This window comes from Falco cherrug, chromosome 2 (assembly GCF_023634085.1).
Source record: "Falco cherrug isolate bFalChe1 chromosome 2, bFalChe1.pri, whole genome shotgun sequence".
In the NCBI taxonomy this organism is placed as follows: Eukaryota; Metazoa; Chordata; class Aves; order Falconiformes; family Falconidae; genus Falco; species Falco cherrug.
In genome coordinates this window covers 1,082,186-1,103,111 of record NC_073698.1, presented here as the reverse complement: position 1 = coordinate 1,103,111, position 20,926 = coordinate 1,082,186, and the positions used below count along the sequence as shown (strand labels likewise).

The following is a 20,926-nucleotide window of genomic DNA, read 5'->3' as shown; positions in this document are numbered from 1 at the left end:
GTCTTCAAGGACTATATCTGCTCTACGACATTTAACAGGCTTCAAAGTAGAGTATCCAAAGATTGGACAAAATCCAGCCATTAATATTGTGTTTAACTGATACCACAGACTAGTCATCAAAAGAGTAAGAGGCAAGAAAATGTAGACAACCTGAAACAGTAAACAAAGATTGTCTCGGTCCCTCACTGAGGCTGATAAAAATCAGTAAGGAAAAGTGTGCGCAGTGCTTAAGACACAATAGGAATTATTTGTGAGTGATTTCAATCTGTATCTCCTTCAGATGAGTCTTGCTGTTGAATCCACAGCCTTGTGGCTACACCTACTGACAGCAGACAGTAGTGCAGGGTTACCAGCAAGCACAGGGTTGTATCTGAAGCACTCGCATCGCTTTCCTACCCAAAATTGACTTGTGCCAGATGTTATCCACCAGCTCCTCCAATGCCTGCACATCTTCTGGAAGTATCTTCCTGATCTGACCTCCTCTGGCTAGCTTTAAACTCCTGTGTGGCACTCCTAACCCTGACACTGCTTTATCTCTACCCCTAACAACTTACTGAGCCTGCAGGTTACCCTTCTCAGCAGTCACTGCTATTGCAGTATTTCAAAAATAAGATATGTAAAAAAAAAAAGGGGGAAAAAGAGTGATCTTTATATGTTTCCCTTGGTAGATATACAAGCTTCTAAAGTAAGGTTTAAAAAAAAATAAAAGCAATAAATTACTTGTTCCACTCTCAGAATTCACTTGTTCGTTTTGAACACATTATGGCAAATCTAAAAATAATAAGATGCATTAGCAAATCTCTGGCCAGCTCTAGTGAGCTAAGAGATGCTACCTTGTTATTAAATCGGGGGAAAACCTGTTAAACTCAGACTATAAATGTCACCCTATCTGTACAGCTTTAAATAAATATATTCCATTATACACAACTAATGCAAGCAATTACCTTCCGTTTTGGGGCGATTTGGAGGTTTAAAGAGAATATTCTATGCATGCAATAATTTTTATTTAGGGAAAAGAAAAAAAAAAAAAAAGAAAAAAGGTTTGTTGGGAGTTTTTTCCCCAATTAACAAATAAAAGCCAGGACACCCCGAGATGTACTAATCCTAAGTGGTGACTGTGGACTGTACTGTAGGAGATATTTGGTTATCTGAAGATATGACTAGACACCAGGGGAATGTCAAAGGCATTTACTGTTTGACTATTAAATTATTCCGTGAGCAAAGGGAAACAGGCGCTCAATTTGCTCATCATCTTTCAAAAACCTCTGGGGTACCTGTCTGAAATTTTAAGTTTACATTCCTGAAAATCTGACAAGCAGCAATAAGAAAAAATAAAAACATTTAAGGAGAGATTCCTTTGCTTATTAAGTCAAAGATTTGAAATACAAAATACTGTTAATAAACTTGTATTTCTCTTGCACACCAGAATAAAAAAAAAATGATTTAATTAACAAGAAAACTTCAACTATTTATTTATTATTCTATTTATTATTTTTTATTATTCTAACTGAATTCCAGGCTGTTTCCAAACACTACTTAGCACACTTCCACTCCACAGCAGAACCTGGGAAATGGATTTGCTGATCTCACAAGGGCCCCTCCGGACTGTATTACAATCTTTGCTGTTTAATAATAGCGATAAGATTGAGAGATGACGGGAAACAGGATTTAAGTTAATTAAATAAAACCCCTGGTGCATTATTCAGCACTGTATTATCAAATCATGACCAACTGATCTTTCCTCCCCGTTACTTGTATGCTGGGACAGAGATAGTGCCTTATTTTGTACATGTACAGAACACCTAGCACACTGCGCCTGTTACTGGAAAAAGAGAGCAAGTTCAGCTTTTGACCCAAAGATTACAAAACACGGTGGAAGACACAAGAACAAAGAGCTTGCAGACACCCTCAAGAAATGAAACACTCACAACGTATCCGTTCTGGATGAGGTTTCCTGCAACTAAGTAGGTGACATGAAGCTGAGCTCCTGAATTCTCCTTTCGTTTCCTCTCTACATAATCATACAGCATCCTGCACAAAAAGAAACCAGTGTTAATCACCTAGAAAGGAAAGAGCACGTCACCACCCCTTCCGTGAAGCTTACGTAAAAGAGCAAAGCCAGCCTGACATGGAAACTTTTCACATAAGCACATAAGTTATTTTAACCAGGACTAAATTAATCTTACTGAGACACCTTCATTCTCTGCCACTTTGGAGAATCTCAGTCCAACAACTATAAAAACCAAAGATGAAATGCATACACGCTCTCAAAAGCTTTAATAGCTGGTTGCAGATGGTCTCAAATCCTCTAGGTTGCTGGTTCCAAAGTCTCCCCTCAAGAAAGGCCGTTTCCCTCATTACAACCCAGCATTCTGAAACACCTGACAGAGGAACTGGTGATTTTTGGTATATAATCACATTGCCAGGTGTATATATACAATCCCAGTTACATCCACCCACAGGGTAATCAGAAACAGGAGGAAAGAGCATGATTAGTGATGACAAGATTGAGCTGAGACTCAAGCTTTCAACTCCTGCTTATACCACTGATTTATGAGGAGCGTCCCACATAACTGGGCAGGGACACTACTGCACATTCCACAAAGACACTATCTGGTAAAGGTACTTGAAGATCATTACCGCTACAGAGACAGACTGCAATTACCGTGCTGTCACAGCCAGCACAATCACTAAAATAATTGACTTGCATTATCAGGCATTTTTCAGCTTCTAGGAGAGAGTTTTAAGCACAAAGATGCCACAGGAGATCTCCAGCTCCAGGTTGTTTTCAAGGGTATGAGAAGGTGCACCTGCTTCACCTGGGCCACCTTCCTCAAAATTTTTCTGGCTCCTTCTAGTTCACAATATGACCAGAACTGTTCCCAGCAGAGCTCTCCAGTCGCATCTACACCATCACTAAAGCACACTCAGATTTACGCATCATCTAAACTGTTCACACACATGGAGTACAGAGACAAAACATCTTCATTATGTTAGATGCCCAAGTTGATATTATAGTAGCTTGGACAAGACAGGTGAAGCTGTGCTCAGTACACTACAGCTGAGTATGTAGCAAATGCCCCTTTAGGTCCAAGCCACAGCCAGAAACAAGAAGAGAAAAATATTTGTATTATGAGACTTGCCACTCTCACAGAGCATTCAGATCTCATGCTTAACTTTACCTTGCTGTGTAGCAACAGCCTTGAATCCTTGAGAGCTCATTCTTTGGTTTATATGGTATTTAAAAGGTTACAATAATTTTTATTCTTCAAAATACACCAAGAGAAGTTTACACTTTTATGCTAAATTCGGAGAGGCAAAAATATTCTGACAGCACAGCTGACTTCCCCATCCTTCAGACATTCACCTGTGCCTGTTAAGCCTGGTATTTATAACAGGTCATGCACTACGCAGCAGGGTGATCAGAGAGGGTGCGCATTTGCCATACACATGAGCTGCAATTACCGTCAGTGTAAACCCGACTGCTCCCAGCAACATCCATGGATAACGTACGAATTCCTAAGCTGGAATATGGAGTGGCAGATTCTCACAGGGGCATAGCTCTTTGCGTGACTGGAGCCAAGTTCAGTAAGCACATCCGTGTTTCACAATGAAAGGAGCGACACACATTTCTGTAGTAATATAATGCTACAACATCTATTCTGACCGAAGTATTTATGATATAAATCAGCATCAGGTGTCCAGCTGAGCAACGCTCTCTAAAGCGCAACTCCCATCAAAGTCAAGGCGACACCTGCCTACAGGAGGAGCAAGGTACGTTGAATAACATAACCCACTGTACCTAAGACGACATGCAGGATTTTTAAATATATTTCCAGAGAGATCATTTTAATACACTGAACACAATAATGAAAATTGCAATTAACAAGGCTTTGCCACAAAACAAAAAGTTTGCAGGATGCACTGATACCTACTGTTTAGCCTGGTTGACGTGAACTCCTAGAGTATAGCTTAGCCATTTGTATGTTACCTGTAACAAGAAAAAAAAATAATCCACTTTAGTATGAAAATCTCCTATCCTTTGCTTGTTTCATGTGCAAGTCAAACTCTAGACACACACATACCACCAAGAAACCCACAACAAAACCTGTTAGAAGTGAGAGCACATGGTCACCCACCCACCTGTGCTTTAGTGAGTAGATTGACTCCCTGAGATACTGGGACAAACTACCCACCCTGAAAGGTGTGGGTTTGGGAACGCCTTCTTGAAATGCCATTGTGTAAATAAAAGCCACTGAAAACACCTGCACTGCTTAGCTTCGTAACAAAGAATTAAACAGTACAATTTTAAACTGTGAGAAGCATTTATTGCTTCTGAGAATTTATTGGACTTCTGCCGCCCTCCCCTGTCATGGAGACATGGATCTCTGGCTGCAACACAAGTCTGACAAAACCTCTGGAGACTATAGGTCTAATCCCAGCCCTGCTGCTGACTTTCTGTATTTTTCAGACAAGGCATGTCTTCTATACCCATTTCTCCTCCTGCTCTGCCTTTTTAAGCGAATCCCCAGGCCAGGGCCTCTCCTATCTCAAATACAACAAATAAATTGTTATTAGTCTAGCCGTTTACTGAAACAAACTGTAGTGACATAGGCAGCTCATGTTAATACAACTGCTTTGATAGACAAGATGCATCATCCTTACTGTAGCAGTTTTTAGGCCAAAACCTTTATTTTGTTTGAAAGAAACATACACACATGCCTACCATTTTTCTGAACTTTCCTAGAAACAACAAGGCTTTAAGAGGCTACAGGCGGTAAGTAGTAATTTTACTTCTAAGCTGAAATAGTGGTTCAGACTCCCTCAACCTTTCACAGAAAAAACAGTTTCATTCATTTCTGCATTTATACTGATACCAAAAATCATAACCAGGAAAACTCTCCAAACCAAATGATCATTCAGAAAGCCGACATTAGTTTACCACAGCACTGGGTGCATGGGGGATCTTTCCTCCTAACGTGCACACCAAGCTGCTTGAGTGTACACATTATAGACAGCAGAGCACTTGCGTATTCATAGTACATTACATATTCACTTTCATTCACGAACAGGACTGGTTACAAGTTTCTCACTTCTAGTGCACATCAGTGATTGCAACTCCTTATCAGCTTGTCTCCTCTTGCAGCCTGAACTTTTTCACTTGGCGACTTCTTTTTGCATAATTTACATAACGGTGCTCTTAGCATTATCTGTTATTTCCTGAGACTGGCTCCCTTGGTTCGAAGTCCTTTCAGTCACCAATTTTGATGACAGTGAGATGGTGTGTACTTGAGCATTAACGACTTGAAAGAGTAGGTCAGCTTGACCTAAACTTTGTGCATATTCTTGTTTAACTAAATCAAGAGGTTGCCAACTGGGGAGTTTAGGCAACAATACCTCAGACTAAAAACACTGCTGTCACTACAGTGCTTTTTTGTTTTGAGGAAAAACAGCTCACCTATTAGACAGCATAAGGAATTTGAGGACAGCTGCTTTTCCTGTGATATAAATGATGCTGTTACCAATCCTCTTCAGAGACATTAACTCAAAGAGTCAAAGGGCGAAAAAAAAATCCTGACAAGAAAGGCTTGTCAGGAGATGTCTAGCTTGACAGAAAGCGTACATTAACTCTACATCGTGACCCCTGGAAAAGCAAACACTGCCAGGCACTGCACATGCGTCCCCAAAAAGAGGAGTAAAACCCGAGCAGCCAGCCCTGAGGGGCCAGGCAGATGCTCCTTCCTTCTGCAGCCCGCCGAGCGGGGCACGGGCACACACGCATGTCCCGTAGGTGTTGGGGGGGGGGGGACGACACTGCCTTTGCCTCCCCTCCCCACTGCCCGCGGAAAGCGGCTCCCTGCGGCCTTGGGCTTCACCCAGCTGGGGTGGAAGGCAAAGGGGGCCGGGTATCACCTCAGGCCCTGCCACTGCAGCCCCCACCCCGGTTCCTCAGCAAACCCCCAGAGCAGGGCTTGTGGCCCAGGCTGGAGGTTGGGGGGTGAAGCGCCCAAACATGCAGGCCGGCCTCCCCCAAACGGCAGCCACGCTGCGGGGGGAGGGGAGGAAGGTGTCTCCCTCCGAGGGGTCCCGCAACGGCGGCGGCCCGCCGCTCCCCCAGCGCCTCCCGCGCAGCCCCAGCCCCGCCGGCGGGACTCACAATGCGGTTCTGATCGGTGACGAACTCGTCGATGTTCTCGAGGTATAGCTCGTCCTCCATGGCGGCCGGCGAGGGGTGGGCCGAGCAGGCCGCGGGCGGGCGGGTTCCCGCGCAGTTCAGGGCCGCGGCCGCCAGCCCGCCGCCATGGCAACGAGCCGGGACGCGGGCGGGAGGGCGGACGGCGGCCGCGCCGGGACAAACAAGAGAGGCGGCGCCGCGCGGTGCTTGTGCCCGCCCCGCCCCTCACGGCCTCACGCTGTTCCCTGACAGCCCCATGCCATCGCCTTGCATGGCACCACGCCGTTCCTTCACATCCCCACACCATCCCCTCACATCCCTGCACTGTCCCCTCACATGCCCACACTGTCCCCTCACAGACTCATGCCATGCCATTCCCTCACACTTCTCCACGCCATTCCCTCACACTCTCACACCCCCATGCCATCCCCTCACAGCCCACATGCCATCCCCTCACACCCCCCATGCCGTCCCCTCACATGCCCACACTGTCCCCTCGCAGATTCATGCCATGCCATCCCCTCATACTTCTCCACGCCATTCCCTCACACTCTCACACCCCTATGCCATCCCCTCACACCCCCCATGCCATCGCCTCACATGTCCCCATGCTGTCCCCTCATGGACTCAAGGCCCCATGCCCCCCCTTATGTGTCCCCATGTCATCCCCTCACATGTCCCCATGCTGTCCCTCACAGACCTGCAGCCCTCCCGCCACCCTGCTCCTCCGGGCCTCAACATCCCAGCCACCGGACCCAGTACTTTACACATGCTTTCTTTTTTTGGAGATAAACAGCAAGCGCTGGAACAGGAGATTCCCAATCTTTAAGTCCCAATCCCATTTGCATTTGCATTTAATACAGCTTCAGAGTAAGCTGAGGACATCATTGATATATCTGTATTGTTTTCTAAATACTTTTCCATGATAAAGTTAATCTAAAATTTGATAAAATCTAGGAGGTGGTTTCGAGGATGGTTTGGTTTTTTCCTTCCAGTGTGGTTTATACTAATTTTTATTGGTCATGTTTCTTATACCTGTGCTGGCTGGTTTATAGCATGGTCCCACACGGGGCTGGTTCTGAGAGATCGCTGCTACTGGGAGTGGGGTGTCTGGCATCTCCCACCCTCCCTGGACCTCATCAGCCTGAACCCCTCTGTCTCCGGCACATTTATTATCTTATTTGAACTCAATTAATTGTTTTTTTCCATATACCACCTACTTAGGTTAGCAAAGTGTTGCCTACAAACTGAGCTTAAAGTTTAATTGGTCAGGAATAGTCTATAACATATGAAAGCACCCTGAATCGATTCCATAGACCTCTCCCTTCACTGGGAAAATAAAACTGTTTCAGCAGGGACCTGTTTCCTTTGTCACTGCATGCAGATGGCTTTCTTCATTTTACTGACAGTTAGGTACAAGCAATACAAAACAAATAAGTTCTTCATGTCTAGCACTGCGATGATATCCAGTTCTGTGGGAGAGAACTGGTGCATGTTTCCTTTCATGTGGGCCTCAGTGCTGAGCTGAAAAATGTGGTTTTAGGGTCAGAAGTGAGTTCCACCCACAAAGAGATCACTGAAACATTACCTTTATGAGCATTAGGTGTTTTCCTGATCCCTAGGAATGCTGGCTTCAGGAAATTGAGAGGTCCACATGCAGTGCCACAGCTTACGGGGCTGATCCACTCATCAGGAGTATTTCAAATGAAATTTGAGTGTGAGATGAATGCATTCCTGTATTGGTCCCAAGAGCTATAACAGAGAAATGGAGAGATAGACTCTGCTGGTTTGCAAGGAAAAATCACAAAATTAGCCTTAACATCTTGAAGGAGTAATCTTCCTCTGGATCCCTGAGGTCATGACACCAGCCTTGATGTTAGTGATGCTGCAAAGTTTACATTTAATCAGCAAGTGCTGAGCAAGAACCTGTTACTCCCTGAAGTCAGAGGTTTTCTTTCTGATTTCAAAAAAAGCAGGAGAAAGGTTAAAATCATTGTCCGCATACTGCTGTCTTACAAAGAGGCAATGATTTTTTGCAGATTCTGGGTTCAAGATTTGCTGGTTACTCTTGTCACCAGTATGAGATGTCTCCAGTTCTTCCCAGAGCTGGTGAAGAGTGATTATGCATTTTCATCTCATGAATCAAGTCCTTGGGCAAAAATGTTCCTATCCAACAGTGCTTGAAACACAGCAGCTGATGAACGAAGAAATAAAAATTATGACCCATGACCAAAGCATGGAACAGTTTAATATTAATGTCCTTTCACATTTTTCTGACAGTTAAAGTAAAAAGTAATTATGATGTTACAGGCAGAACCACCTAAACTCCTGAAATAGCACTACAGAGAGGGCTACAAAGAGACTCGGGGTAAGTGATGGGATTTCCCTGAGGCTGTACATCAGGTCAGGGTGGAGGAGGAGAAGAGTCCCAGGTGTCCCTGCAAATAGGTACGAGGCTCTGCAAGCGGAACTGAACATTAATGAGGACAATGGTTCCATCTAGCGTGGAGGTGTCGCTGAGGTTCGGTCGGCCTATGCCCTGTGTCAAAACTGCTTCCATAAAGAAAAAAGGATGCGTCATTGTCATAAGAGACTCCCTTCTGAAGGGAACCAGGGGCCCAGTACACAGACTGGACACGCTTCTTAGGGGAGACTGCTGCCTCCCAGGGGCTCAGGTTAAAGACGTGAAGAGAAAGCTTCCTACCCTGGTGCAGCCCTCGGGTTATTATCCATTACTGATTTTGCAGGCGGGCTGCCATGAAGTTGCAACAAGAAGTCCAAGGGCAATCAAGAGAGACTTCAGGGCCTTGGGATGACTGGTTAAGGAACCAGGAGCACAGGTAACATTCTCCTCTATCCTTCCAGCTGCAGGGAAGGATAAGGAAAGAAACAGGAACATCCAGCAGATCAATACCTGGTTCCAAGCTTGCTGTCACCAGCAGAATTTTGGGTTTGTTGATCATGGGTTGGTTTACAGGACACCAGGCTTGCTGGAGATAGATGGGGCATCCCCATCTCAAAGGGGGAAAAGGATCTTGGCACAGGAGTTAGCAGGGATCCTTGAAAGAGCTTTAAACTGGTTTTGAAGAGGGCAAGGGATAAAACCAGGCTTGTTAGAGAGAAGGCTGGGGGCAGCACGCCAATGCTTGAGGGACGGTATGCTAGCGAGATCCTTTGGTCTGCCACCTCAGTGGAGGCAGGGGATGGAGATCCATGCAGCACCAAAGATGTAAGGGTTATTGAACATAGAATCACAGAATGGTTTGGATTGGAAGGGACCTTAAAGGTTATCCTGGCTGTATCACAAGCAGCATGGCCAGCAAGTTGAGGGAAGTGATACTCCCCCTCTGCTCCCCTCTGGCAAGAACCCCCCCTGCAGCGCTGCATCCAGCTCTGGGGCCCCCAACATAAGAAGGACATGGACCTGTTGGAGCAAGTCCAGAGGAGGCCACGGAGATGGCCAGAGGGCTGGAGCCCCTCTGCTGTGGGGACAGGCTGGGAGAGCTGGGGCTGTGCAGCCTGGAGTGAAATTTCACTTTAGTGAAAAAGCCACAGAAGAAAATCTGGAAAGAGATGCAGCAGTGGGGACTCACACAAACCCTGCGGAGTCATCCTTGGGTCCCAGCAATTTCTGAGGAAGGAAGGAAGGGTGCACAGCAATACCCCTGGTAGTATGCACAGCCCAGTTTTCAGTGCCAGCAACACCCAAGTACAAAAGAGCCTTTAAAACATCTTGCAACCTGGGTGACTTTGTTAATTTTTTTGGATCATAAATCTACCAAATATTACACCAATCTTGCAAATAAGGACAGCACTACCTGACTGGGGAGCAGCACGGATCCTTACAGTCTGTAGTGAACGTTACTTACTTTTGCACATTAAAGTAGAGCTGTGTAGCTTAAGACTAGCTTGTAAATTTGAACAAGGAGCTGAGGACTAGAACGTGCCCTGTCTCCTTTCCTTGGATAGCAGCACTTGTAAATGATCTTTCACAGCTAAAATACATAAAGTAATTTTAAAAAGAAAGAAAAATGGAAACAAGAGAAATAATCTCATTGTAATGCAGCAAACTGACAGATACTGGAGTATGTGCCTGGGATTTCTCTTGCACAACTGGAGATGGTAGGGTGTAGAATCCCAATGCAGGATCTGAAAATACTTTGGGAGTATTCCCTTAAAAGGTCTGATAATACTCTTTTGTATAGGATTTGCAGTACTCTCCTATGAGGCCCTGAAAAAAGTACATGAACCATATATTCCTCTTTGAAGAAGTCAAGAAATGTTATCCCCATTTCAAAGATGACGACACTGAGACACAGAGAGGTTATGTGATTTGTCCAAGAATCTTTCAATACTCCCAGGTGTAAAGCCCGAGTATCCTGACTCCCAAACTTTTTTTCTCAAAGCTCTATAAAGGATTCTTTCAAAGATTGCTTGTTAATAACAAAACGTCTTGTACTTACAGCTGCCCAAAGCCAAAACCACCAGCACCAGCAGAAACTGAGCACAAGGACTCATAATAATAGTTGTTTCACAAGTGCTTTCCAAAAAACAAAAAAGAATGGGCAGAGTCTCTGGAAATGTATTATATATAGTTGCTGGCAAGCATCTGCCTGAGGAGTTTGAGTGAAAGGAGTCCTGTTAAAGTTTTAATTAATGCTGTCTGAGAGGGGACTTCCTTGAGCAACTGAGCAATGCTGAAGGGAGAACAGAAATGTAGAGATGCCAGTGTCAAAGCACAGTTAATCGAATCTGCCCAAAAATCATCTAGGTCCTGGCACCCGTTTCCTTTTGGAACCCATCAAATCTATTAGAGGCTTCTGAAGATCCAGATTCTGGGCAGAAATGCATCCCATCCAAGCAGAAGTGGAGGATTTCACTTAAGAAATGAAAGTCATGAGACAGATACATAAGGAGATACAGAGACTGACCCTTTTGCTTTCTTCCACCAAGATGAACTGCAAATAACCAGGCAGAATTAGTGGGATCTTTTCAGTAGGAAACCTGTATGATAGGTGGGTCATAGCTAAGCAAGGTGTCAAGGTGATGACTCCTTCCTTAACAATACAAAACGGAAAAGCAGCTGGGAGACTTAGGATCAAAGACCATCAGAGAAACAGTGGGAATTAGAGTAATAGAATCATTTAGGTTGGAAAAGACCTTTAAGATGATCAAGTCCAACCGTAAACCTAACACAATTAATCTGCTTCTAGGCTTGCAAGGGTCGGAGTCAGTACAGGCAAGTCCATAAATATTGCTATCACAGGAGACAGCTACATTTGAGACAGGTGCCTATGTTTGCACTGCTTAATTGTCTTTTCTATGCATGTTTGCAATAAAAAATCTTTAGATGCTCGAAAAGTGAGGCAGCAATAATGCTGACAAGGGAGAGGCATCTAAGAAACTATGAAGATAAGTTTCAAGTGGCAGAATATATAACAAGGAATGCATCTCCCTTCTGACAACTCACAGAGAACAGCAGCGTGACAGCTGACAGCCTGTGGCTGTCTATCTTAGCCAAATCACTTCTGGCACCACTGACAGCACTGACTGCTGTCTCCAGTAGCGACACGGAGAGTTTTACACACCCAGCATATGTGGAGACACCTAAATTTAAGTGTCTGAATCTGGACCTGGTTCCCAGCCCGCTCACATGGTTTTGTGGTGTGTCGCAGTGCCACGTGCCTTCACAAAGAGAAATGTTGCATTGTTAATGGCCCGAGCAGATAGATTCACTTTTATACTTCATGCAGTCTTTTGTGCCAAAATTTCATGTACTATTATATTGACTCCCTTCTCAAAAAATAAAAATGCAAGCTTTAAGCACTGTAGTAGAAAAAGGCACGTGTAGCCATCTGGGAATGTGTCAGCCAGAAAAATATAACCTCTGCTACCACCATGTACGTGTTATCACATCTAAACAAAAATGACTGACATGAATGTCTTCACAAGCATCACAACAAATTTCCCACGTTGAGTCACATTAGTAGCTGGCATTTCTGACTTCAGGTTATTAGCTTAAACCCACATCTCATTCTGAGCCTGTTCTCGGAACTGTTTGCATGGCAAGACTGATGGAATAGTTCCCCTATGGACTCCTGTTCTTGGTGTCTTTTATTTTAACATAATTAGTGTGCCTCAGCATGGAGTATTTGACATTTATTCAGTAGCAGGGTGGGCACAGAAGGAGCTGTGGCAGAACAGCTTGTTTTCGAGCAGCTATGCGGATCTGTTTCCGCAAGCAGACAAGCTATTAAAGAAGATAAACAAGAGTAACAGCTAGGAAATAATGAAAGCCCTCTGAAGAATGACTATTGATAAAGCAGAGATTAGAATGAGCAGGAAAGCATCTCCCCAACTACAGGGCAGTTCGCAGCTACAGCATCCCAGGCACGAGCAGGCAAGGAGATACTGGGAGGAAACGCTTGGGCTGTGTCACATACTGCGCCCAGGGTGAGAATGCAGGGCCACCCTTTCCCTCCTAGCTCATACCCTAGTCGAAGAAAGGAATAAGAAAATTTAAGCTACCCCTTGCACTGTAAGATCTGAGCTCTGGGGATAGGCTGAAGATGGGTTCTTTGATGTCTCTGTCCATCTTTACTACTAGTGAAATTCAACTTCAAAACCAGGCTGGTTAGTAGATTTTGGGGAAAATAACCCATAACAGCGTGAGTAACTGGCAGCAAGAAACAGCAATCCTGAAAAAGACCCACTGCAGTCGCAAAAGGGGTCATTACCTAAAGAGCTTGCAAACGGCCGAACAGCAGCGACAGCTGATGCGGTCTGCGAACTGCGAACGGATCGAGCTCCTATCGCGGTGGGGGCCCCGCATTTCCAAAATCGTCTCTTCTCATGCAATTCCCTGTCCGAGTCAGCAGGTGACAGTTAGATACCACGCTTGCCTGGCATCCCTGGAGCTGCACGTTGCCGCCCTGGGTGCTGAAGCTCTGCTGCTATTGCTGGAATAGAGCATGCTACATTACTCTGCAGCTTGTGCAAACCGGAGCTTCTGCTGCTCATCCCTGCCTGCTTCCCACCACCCACCGTCTCGTCCTCACTGCCAGCCCAAGTGTTTGTGCAGCCATGCTGAGAACTGGGTCAGGAAAACCAACTTAAGTTAAAACAAACTTTTTCCTGCACTAATTTTAGTCTGGATCGGTCCTCCCAAACCAGCTCAGCACCCTGTCACACAAACACTGCTGCTGAGGAGCAGCAGGACAGTGGCACTGCTGTGTCTGACAACACTGCAGGCTTATGCCAGTTTAAAGTGTTGATGGAGCAGTGGCATAAATCATAGAGTCACAGAATCATTTCAGTTGTGAAAGATTTTTAAGACGATTGAGTCCAACCGTTAACCCAGCGCTGGCAAGCCCACCACTGAACCATGGCCCTAAGGGCAGTCTTCTGACCCCCCCATGGACGGTGCCTGCACCCCGTCCCCGGGCAGCCTGTGCCAGCGCTTGGCCACCCTGTCGGGGAAGACATTTCTCCCAGTGCCCACCCTGAACCTCCCCTGGTGCGGCTGGAGGCCGTTCCCTCCTGTCCTGCCGCTGGTTCCTTGGGAGCAGAGACCGACCCCCCTCGCTGCAGCCTCCTGCCAGGCAGCTGTAGGGAGCCAGAAGGGCCCCCCTGAGCCCCCTTTTCTCCGGGCTGAGCCCCCCCAGCTCCCCCCGCCCCCCCAGAGCTGTGCCGCAGCCCCTTCCCCAGCCCCTGCCCGGCTCTGGACACGCTCCAGCCCCTCCGGGTCTGCCTGGGGGTGAGGGGCCCAACGCTGAGCCCAGGGCTCGAGGGGCGGCCGCACCAGGGCCCAGCACAGGGGGACGGGCACTGCCTGGCCCTGCTGGCCGCGCTGCTGCTGACACCGGCCAGGGCGCTGCTGGCCGCCGTGGCCACCTGGGCACACGGGGGGCTCATGCCCAGCCGGCTGCCGACCAGCCCCCCCAGGCCCTTCCCCGCCGGGCAGTTCCCAGCCCCCTGCCCCCAGCCCGCAGCGCTGTGGGGGGCTGGTGTGACCCACGGGCAGGGCCCGGCACTCAGCCCTGTTGGGCCTCACACAGTCCTTGCTTCACAGCACCTTCAGCTCATGCAAATTGTGGCTGAGGTGGGCCCGCTCCCCTCCATCCCCACTACTTAGTGTGCACTGGCACTTCTGAAATCATCTGCTGCGAGCCTTAAAGAGCTGAGCAAGCTGAATAATAATGAATTATAAACAAATATCTGGGGTTTGGGTGACCAGAGTTGTGTGATCCCAGCAACAACTGTGCTTTTTGCACAGCTCCAACAGGCATAGAGCCCCAAAGAAGAACCACTGGCTGGAGAGGGCACACAGCGATGCCACGTGACGGTGGCCATTTAGCAGGAGTGCACCTTGCTCTGGGCAAATTCACTCACTTCATGAGAACTCCAGGCGGATACAGATCCTCACCTGAATGCAGCCATTTTTTACACGGCAAAGGTGAGGGAAGGCTCAAGGCCAGGCTGGACGGGGCTGGGAGCAGCCTGGGCTGGGGGGAGGGGGCCCTGCCCCTGGCGGGGGGTGGGACTGGCTGGTCTTGAAGGTCCCTTCCAGCCCAAACCCTTCTGTGATTCTATTCTGTGAAGGAAATTGCACACTATTAGTAAGTGTTAAAATAAGCTCATGTGATGCATGTGGCCTCACAGCGTGCTAGGGTGTTTCTTTAGCGGTCACAGCAATCACGTTACTCAGCTGGCATCGTGTTTGTTTTGCTGGTAACAAAATTGTATACATCCTCTTCCTCCATGCGCTTTCTCTCACACTCTTGTCTCTTTTTCTTCATTCCACAGCAGCTATTCCTGTAGTGCAACATTTTGCTTCTGGCTTGACATCTGCGTTTAGTTTATGGAAAGAGTGTGCAGGTCTTAATACATTACTCATCTTTTTTTCAAAAAAAAAAAGTCTTTTTTCATCTTTTGTTTTTTCCTCCTTTAAGTTTCCTGCTTTGAGCTTTCTGGATGATTTCCTGACCTGGGTTAACGTGCCTGGTAACTGTAAAATTACACTTTTCAGCTTCAGGGCACAGTGTGTGTCTTGGTACTGCTGATTGGCTTAAGGGTAAAAATGAATTTATTCTAGCTGAGGATTTCTTTTCTGTTTATGAAAATGCCATGGGATCTGGTTCTGATCTCACTCATACCTGCTTTATTCTCCGAGGTAACTAGATGGGCATAAGTTGAAACAGGAGATATTCAGGCTGGACAAAAGGAGCAGCTTTTTCTCTGTGTGGATGGTCAAGCAGTGGGACAGGGCCTTGGGGAGCTGTACATGGCTGCTCTTGGAGGTTTTCAAGACCTGGCTGGATAAAGCCCTGCACAACCCAGCCTCATCCCAGAGCTGAACCTGCTCTGAGCAAGAGGTTGGACTCTAGATTTCCCGAGGTCCCTTCCAACCTGAATTATGGTCCTACAAACCTCTGTGATACCTGCTTTGCAGCAGGGAAATGAGAGAAGCAGCAGGTCTCTAGCACAGAAAAAAAAAAAAGAAGAAAGGTAAAAGAACTTCATTAATGCCTGAAGATTTATGGTTTTGAGTTTAAAAAGGCCTTGTCTAGTTCTGGGGTCCCCAGCTCAAGAGAGAGAGGGAACTACTGGAGAGGTGCCAGCAAAGGCTATGAGGATGATGAGGGGCTGGAGCATCTCCCTGATGAGGAAAGGCTGAGGGAGCTGGGGCTGTTCAGCCTGGAGAGGTGAAGACTGAGAGGGGACCTCATCAATGCCCACAAATATCTCAAGGGTGGGTGCCACGAGGACGGGGCCAGGCTCTTTTCAGCAGCGCCCAGCGACAGGACAAGGGGCAACGGGCACAAAGTGCAAGACGGGAACTTCCATCTGAATGTGAGGAAGAACATCGTTCCCCTGAGGGTGACGGGACACCGGGACAGGCTGCCCAGAGAGGCTGTGGGGTCTCCTGCTCTGGAGACATTCAAACCCGCCTGGACGCGGCTCTGTGCAACCTGCTCTGGGAGAGCTGCTTCAGCAGGGGGGTGGGCTGGGTGGGCTCCAGGAGTCCCTTCCCACCCCGACCATGCTGTGTTTCTGTGATTCTGTGAAGATGCCAAGCACTGCTAAGCAGCATTTTAAAAATTTTGAAACTCTTTCCATTCAGAATCTAAAATAATTTTAAAAATGAAGGCAAATACAGTTGTTTCCACAGCTCATGTGAGTACTCTCATCTTCTGACTCCTAATTAATCTCCTGCCTAGTCTGGGTCCCAAATTCCCACAGTTTACCCCTCTCCTGGTTCATTCTCCAACAGAAGGTCACAGACCACAAGAGAAAAAGGATCATCTGAAGTACAGTCATCCTAAAGGGATTAATCCCGGCATTTCCCGCAGGAGCTAATTCCCTGCTGCACAGCGTGTGCCTGCAGCTGGCTGTGTGAAAGGGGTGACACAAGAGTCACCTGCCAGCTCTGCAGTAAACTGGATGGCATTTGGGGCTCTTGTGCACCCCGGTGCTGCGTGGACTCCTTCAGCGGAGGCAGAGCAAGCAGCGGTTTGCTGGTGGTGGGGCACGTCCATGAAATGACTGCCCAGATCAACCCAAACTGCCAGTGTTTGGGAGGGGGAGGGCGAAAGGAGGTGGCCGTAATTCAGAGGAGCTGGCCCTGACCTGCAGAAGTCGTGGTGGGGTGAGGAAGAGATGGGAGAAACCGGCATCTCGAGCAAGTTAAGACAGAGGCAGCCATCACATCACTCTCTGGAAGGATGCCGGGGCAGTTTGTGGCCTCTAAGCCCTGTCCCCCCAGATCTGGGGACAAAGGCAGTACCTTCTGACCCATACCTGTCATGATGCCAGCCCTGCTCTCCTAGTGACGCTCAAATAGCAAGTACACAGACGGTATAAACTGCAAACCTGCATCTGAAAGTAGCCGAATTCAGCCACTCTTTTATATTTAAAAAAAAAAAAAATTTGATTTAAACACAACTAAAGCAGCAACTGATGCAAATGTATGTGTGTGCCAATAAAAAAGGAGCGGGTCTCTGAGATGTCTTCTCAAACAAGGTCCCCTTATCACTGCCGCAGCTCGCAGCTCCTGGGTGTAGTTATAGGTTCATCTGCTTGTTGTCACAGAAAGCAAAAACACCAGGTCTGATCCCTGACAGTTGGAATAAATGGCCTTTTTTTTCCAGTCTGGTGTCTGAAATAAGACCTTTTAAAAGAGACAACTGCTTCAAAGCAGAAATAACTTCTCTTGGGAGATTAATCCCTGAAAAACATTCCAAACTGGCAGATTTTTGGCAGCAGAACGAAAAGACAGAAGGAACGGCAATTTTTACCATCCTGACTGTCACTTTTCACACAAAGAGAACAGTATCAAGTCAAAGGCACCTCAAAATTCATGTTGGGTAGAGATAAAAATTAAGCGGCTGAGACTGCGTTGTGAAGAACTTCACCTACCAGGGTGGTGGCACAGAGCCTTGCCACGAGCACACACTTCTGGTTTTGTAACATTAACTCCTGTCCAGTTTGCGCTTATTTTACTGATCCCCTGCCCATGCCAGCCCCTGCCTGCACTAGGCCCTACCTGTACCGTGACTGCCAGAGCGGTGCAGCCTGGCACAGTGTCTGCAGTGCTCCACAGAGCTGCAGGCAGCTGGGTCAGGACAGCTCTCCTCCTGCCCCCGTGGCACAACCCTGACCAGCAGTGTGATGGCTCTCTGCCTGTTTCCCTCCTGGTAAAATGGATCCTGCTCTCCTGGTAAAATATTTTGAGATCTATCGATGTGCACTGGCTCCACCTTTTTTCTTCCTCTGTTGCGCTAACTCTGAAGTTTAAGCTTCAGCTCCCCCAAGGTATGAAAAACTCCCCCAAGGTATGAAAAGCAGAGTCAACAGAATAAGATTACTTCCAAAGAGTTGAGTTTCTGGAGGACACACTGACAAGCAGGTCTGACTCCTGGATGTCAGAGATGGATTAACAACCCCTCTGAGTGACTTCTGCTCCTGCCTCATCAGAGGCTGTGCGAAAGTGCTCTGGAGAATTTAATTCTAGGACAGTTTGAGGCTTGGCTCAACGTATGATTTGTACTAAGGCATGATTTGTACTAAGGCATTTGGGTCAGGTAGCCAAGACACTTGTTATTTGATGTGACAGATGAAGCTGGGTAGTGATTTTGAATCACCATGACCAGCAGGTAAAATGCCCTCAGTGCACTAAAACAGCCGTACCTTGCAGATGGCCTTGCTGTAATCTCTATGTCTGGATTACAGCTCTGGAGAGATGCCATGGAATCGTCAGATGGGTTGGGCTGGAAGGGACCTTTAAAGGTGATCTAGTCCAACCTCCCCTGCCATGGGCCTTCCATCAGCCCAGGCTGCTCCCAGCCCCGTCCAGCCTGGCCTTGAGCCCTGCCAGGGATGGGGCACCCACAGCTGCTCTGGGCAGCCTGGGCCAGCGCCTCGCCGCCCTCACGGGGAAGGGTTTCTTCCTCATGTCCAACCTAAATCTCCCCTCTCTCAGCTTCAAGCCATTCCCCCCTGTCCCACCACTCCCTGCCCTTGCCCAAAGCCCCTCCCCAGCTTTCCTGTCGGCCCCTCCAGGCACTGGCAGCTGCTCTAAGGTCTCCCCGCAGCCTTCTCCTCCCCAGGCTGCACAGCCCCAGCTCTCCCAGCCTGTCCCCACAGCAGAGGGGCTCCAGCCCTCTGACCAGCTCCGTGGCCTCCGACGGGCCCGCTCCAACAGGTCCGTGTCCTTCTGATGTTGGGATTCCCTGAGATGGACGCAGCGCTGAAGGGGGGGTTCTCACCTGGACATGTCCCCATTGTCCCTTCCGGGGCTGCTGTCCCCAAACACCTGGCAACATCACTGCACACCAGCCCACTCCCTAACTGAGCTCATCCAGAGGATCCTTCTTAAAAACAACGCTCTGACGAGTGTTTAACCTGACCAAGATGGTTTCCGCAGGCCTGTGAAGTCATGCTAGTTGACCAGAGTGGAGGGTGACCTCTGGCAGGGTGTCTGGCCAGCAGCTGGGGACAAACTGGAGATGAGAGCATCTTCACTGGTTTCAATGAAGGCCAAACAATGCGTCTGAGGTTTGGGAGTGGAAACATCAGCTCCCGGTGGCACGGGAAGCTCAGAGGAGCAGAGCTGCCTGCCACGTCAGCTACAAGATGGGTCAAAAGATGACAACTGCCAAGAGAAGCACAATCAACACAGCAACTCACACCAGCTCCGACCCAGCTCCCCAGGCACAGCAAGGAACTTCCTTAACTACTTCCTTAATGTACCTCGCGGTGCACGCAGCCCACGGCACAACCTTACACGTGCACTTCCTTGTTTTTCTTCCCCTTTGTCGCAGCCTTGGGAACATGCTTTTTTGAGTCAATGAATAGATCAGGGGGTCAGGAGCAGCTCTGGAGATGGGTCACATCCACGAAGATCCTGTCTGAATGAACTGGAGATCTCAGCCAGAGCGATTCCCTCCCAACATGCTTAGGGAAAGGTTTATTATCGAATAAGATGGAGTGAAAATGTTTGTCCTTCCAAATAACGGCAGGACTGGTAGCCGGTGCTTGCAGGACTTCATTGATGCTGGTGTCCTGTGTAGGGATGCCGGCTGACCCTTTGTCCTGGTTTCGGCTGGGACAGAGTTAATTTCCTTCTCAGCAGCTGGTGCCGTGCTGCGGTTTGGGTTTGGTGGGAGCGATGCTGGCGGCCACCCATGGGTTCGGCTGTGGCTGGGTGATGCTTGTGCTGAGTCAGGGACTTTTCAGTTTCTCGGGCCGAGAGGGCTGGAGGGACACGGGGAATGGGGAGGGGACACGGCCAGGGCAGCTGACCCCAACTGGCCAAAGGGATGTTCCAGACCATGTGGCGCCATGCTGAGCAGATATAAGCCGGGGAAGAAGAAGGAAGGGGGGATGCTCGGAGTGATGGTGTTTGTCTTCCCAAGTCCCTGTTATACATGATGGAGCCCTGCTGCCCTGGGGATGGCTGAGCGCCTGCCTGCCCATGGGAAGCAGTGAATGAATTCCTTGTTTTGCTTTGCTTGTGCACACAGGTTTTGCTTTACCTATGGAACTGCCTTTATCTCAACCCACAGGTCTTCCCACTTTTACCCTTCCGATTCTCTCCCCTATCCCATCAGGGGGGAGCAAGTGAGCGGCTGCAGGGGGCTTCATCGCCGGCTGGGGTTAAATCACAACACCCTTCCAAGGTATCGCATGGGAACCTGTGGGCATGCAACTGGCATAATAGTTATCAAGGGAGAATAAATCCATAGCTTAAAACTTCCCAGCACCACCTCCTTCCACACCAAGCCAGGAGACCTCTCTGTCACCAGAGGTCTTAAGAGACCCAGTGGCATGTCAGCGGGGATGGCCAGCCAGGACCAAACCCTACCAGAGTGAGAGGAGGTGACCTCTGAGCTCCGCAGCGGGAGGAGGCATGCAGCCACGATTCCATAAACACAGCCAGGGATGCCCTGACCTCTTCAGGACAGGCTTTTTCTTCTGAGCTTCTGTAGCCTGTAGCACAGCTGGGCCCTAGCCCATGCGTTGAACTCCAGCACGCTTCAAATAATTAATGTAATTAGTACATGCAAACAGAGCGGCTGCTAACCCTGTTGCTGCTGTGGCCCTTGAGTACAATTTGCTTGAAAAAAAGTTATGGGATTTTGCTGAAAGGCTTGGGGCTGCACGGGGAGGGGACTGGAGGTGCGAGGGGCAGCCCAGGCCAGGCAGCCTGCTCCTGGCTCCGTCTGTGACATCAGGACAGCTCCGTCACCT

The 20,926-nt window shown here is 48.2% G+C and overlaps 1 protein-coding gene across 3 annotated transcripts in view; it reads right to left on the bottom strand.

Annotated features, from left to right (window-relative positions):
* POLD3 (DNA polymerase delta 3, accessory subunit) overlaps nucleotides 1-20,926 on the bottom strand; it is a 45,921-nt gene that overhangs the window by 23,651 nt on the left and 1,344 nt on the right. The window contains exons 2-4 of one of the 3 annotated variants that reach the window (XM_055701222.1): nucleotides 7,764-7,927; nucleotides 3,936-3,991; nucleotides 1,929-2,031 (exon numbers count right to left, since the gene is read on the bottom strand). In XM_055701222.1, the coding sequence (XP_055557197.1) occupies nucleotides 1,929-2,031; nucleotides 3,936-3,991; nucleotides 7,764-7,775 (171 nt within the window). In that variant the 5' untranslated portion in view covers nucleotides 7,776-7,927. Of the gene's footprint in view, nucleotides 1-1,928; nucleotides 2,032-3,935; nucleotides 3,992-6,157; nucleotides 6,331-7,763; nucleotides 7,928-20,926 lie in introns of those variants that run through there. The other 2 variants (XM_055701220.1, XM_055701221.1) reach the window with 2 other exon arrangements.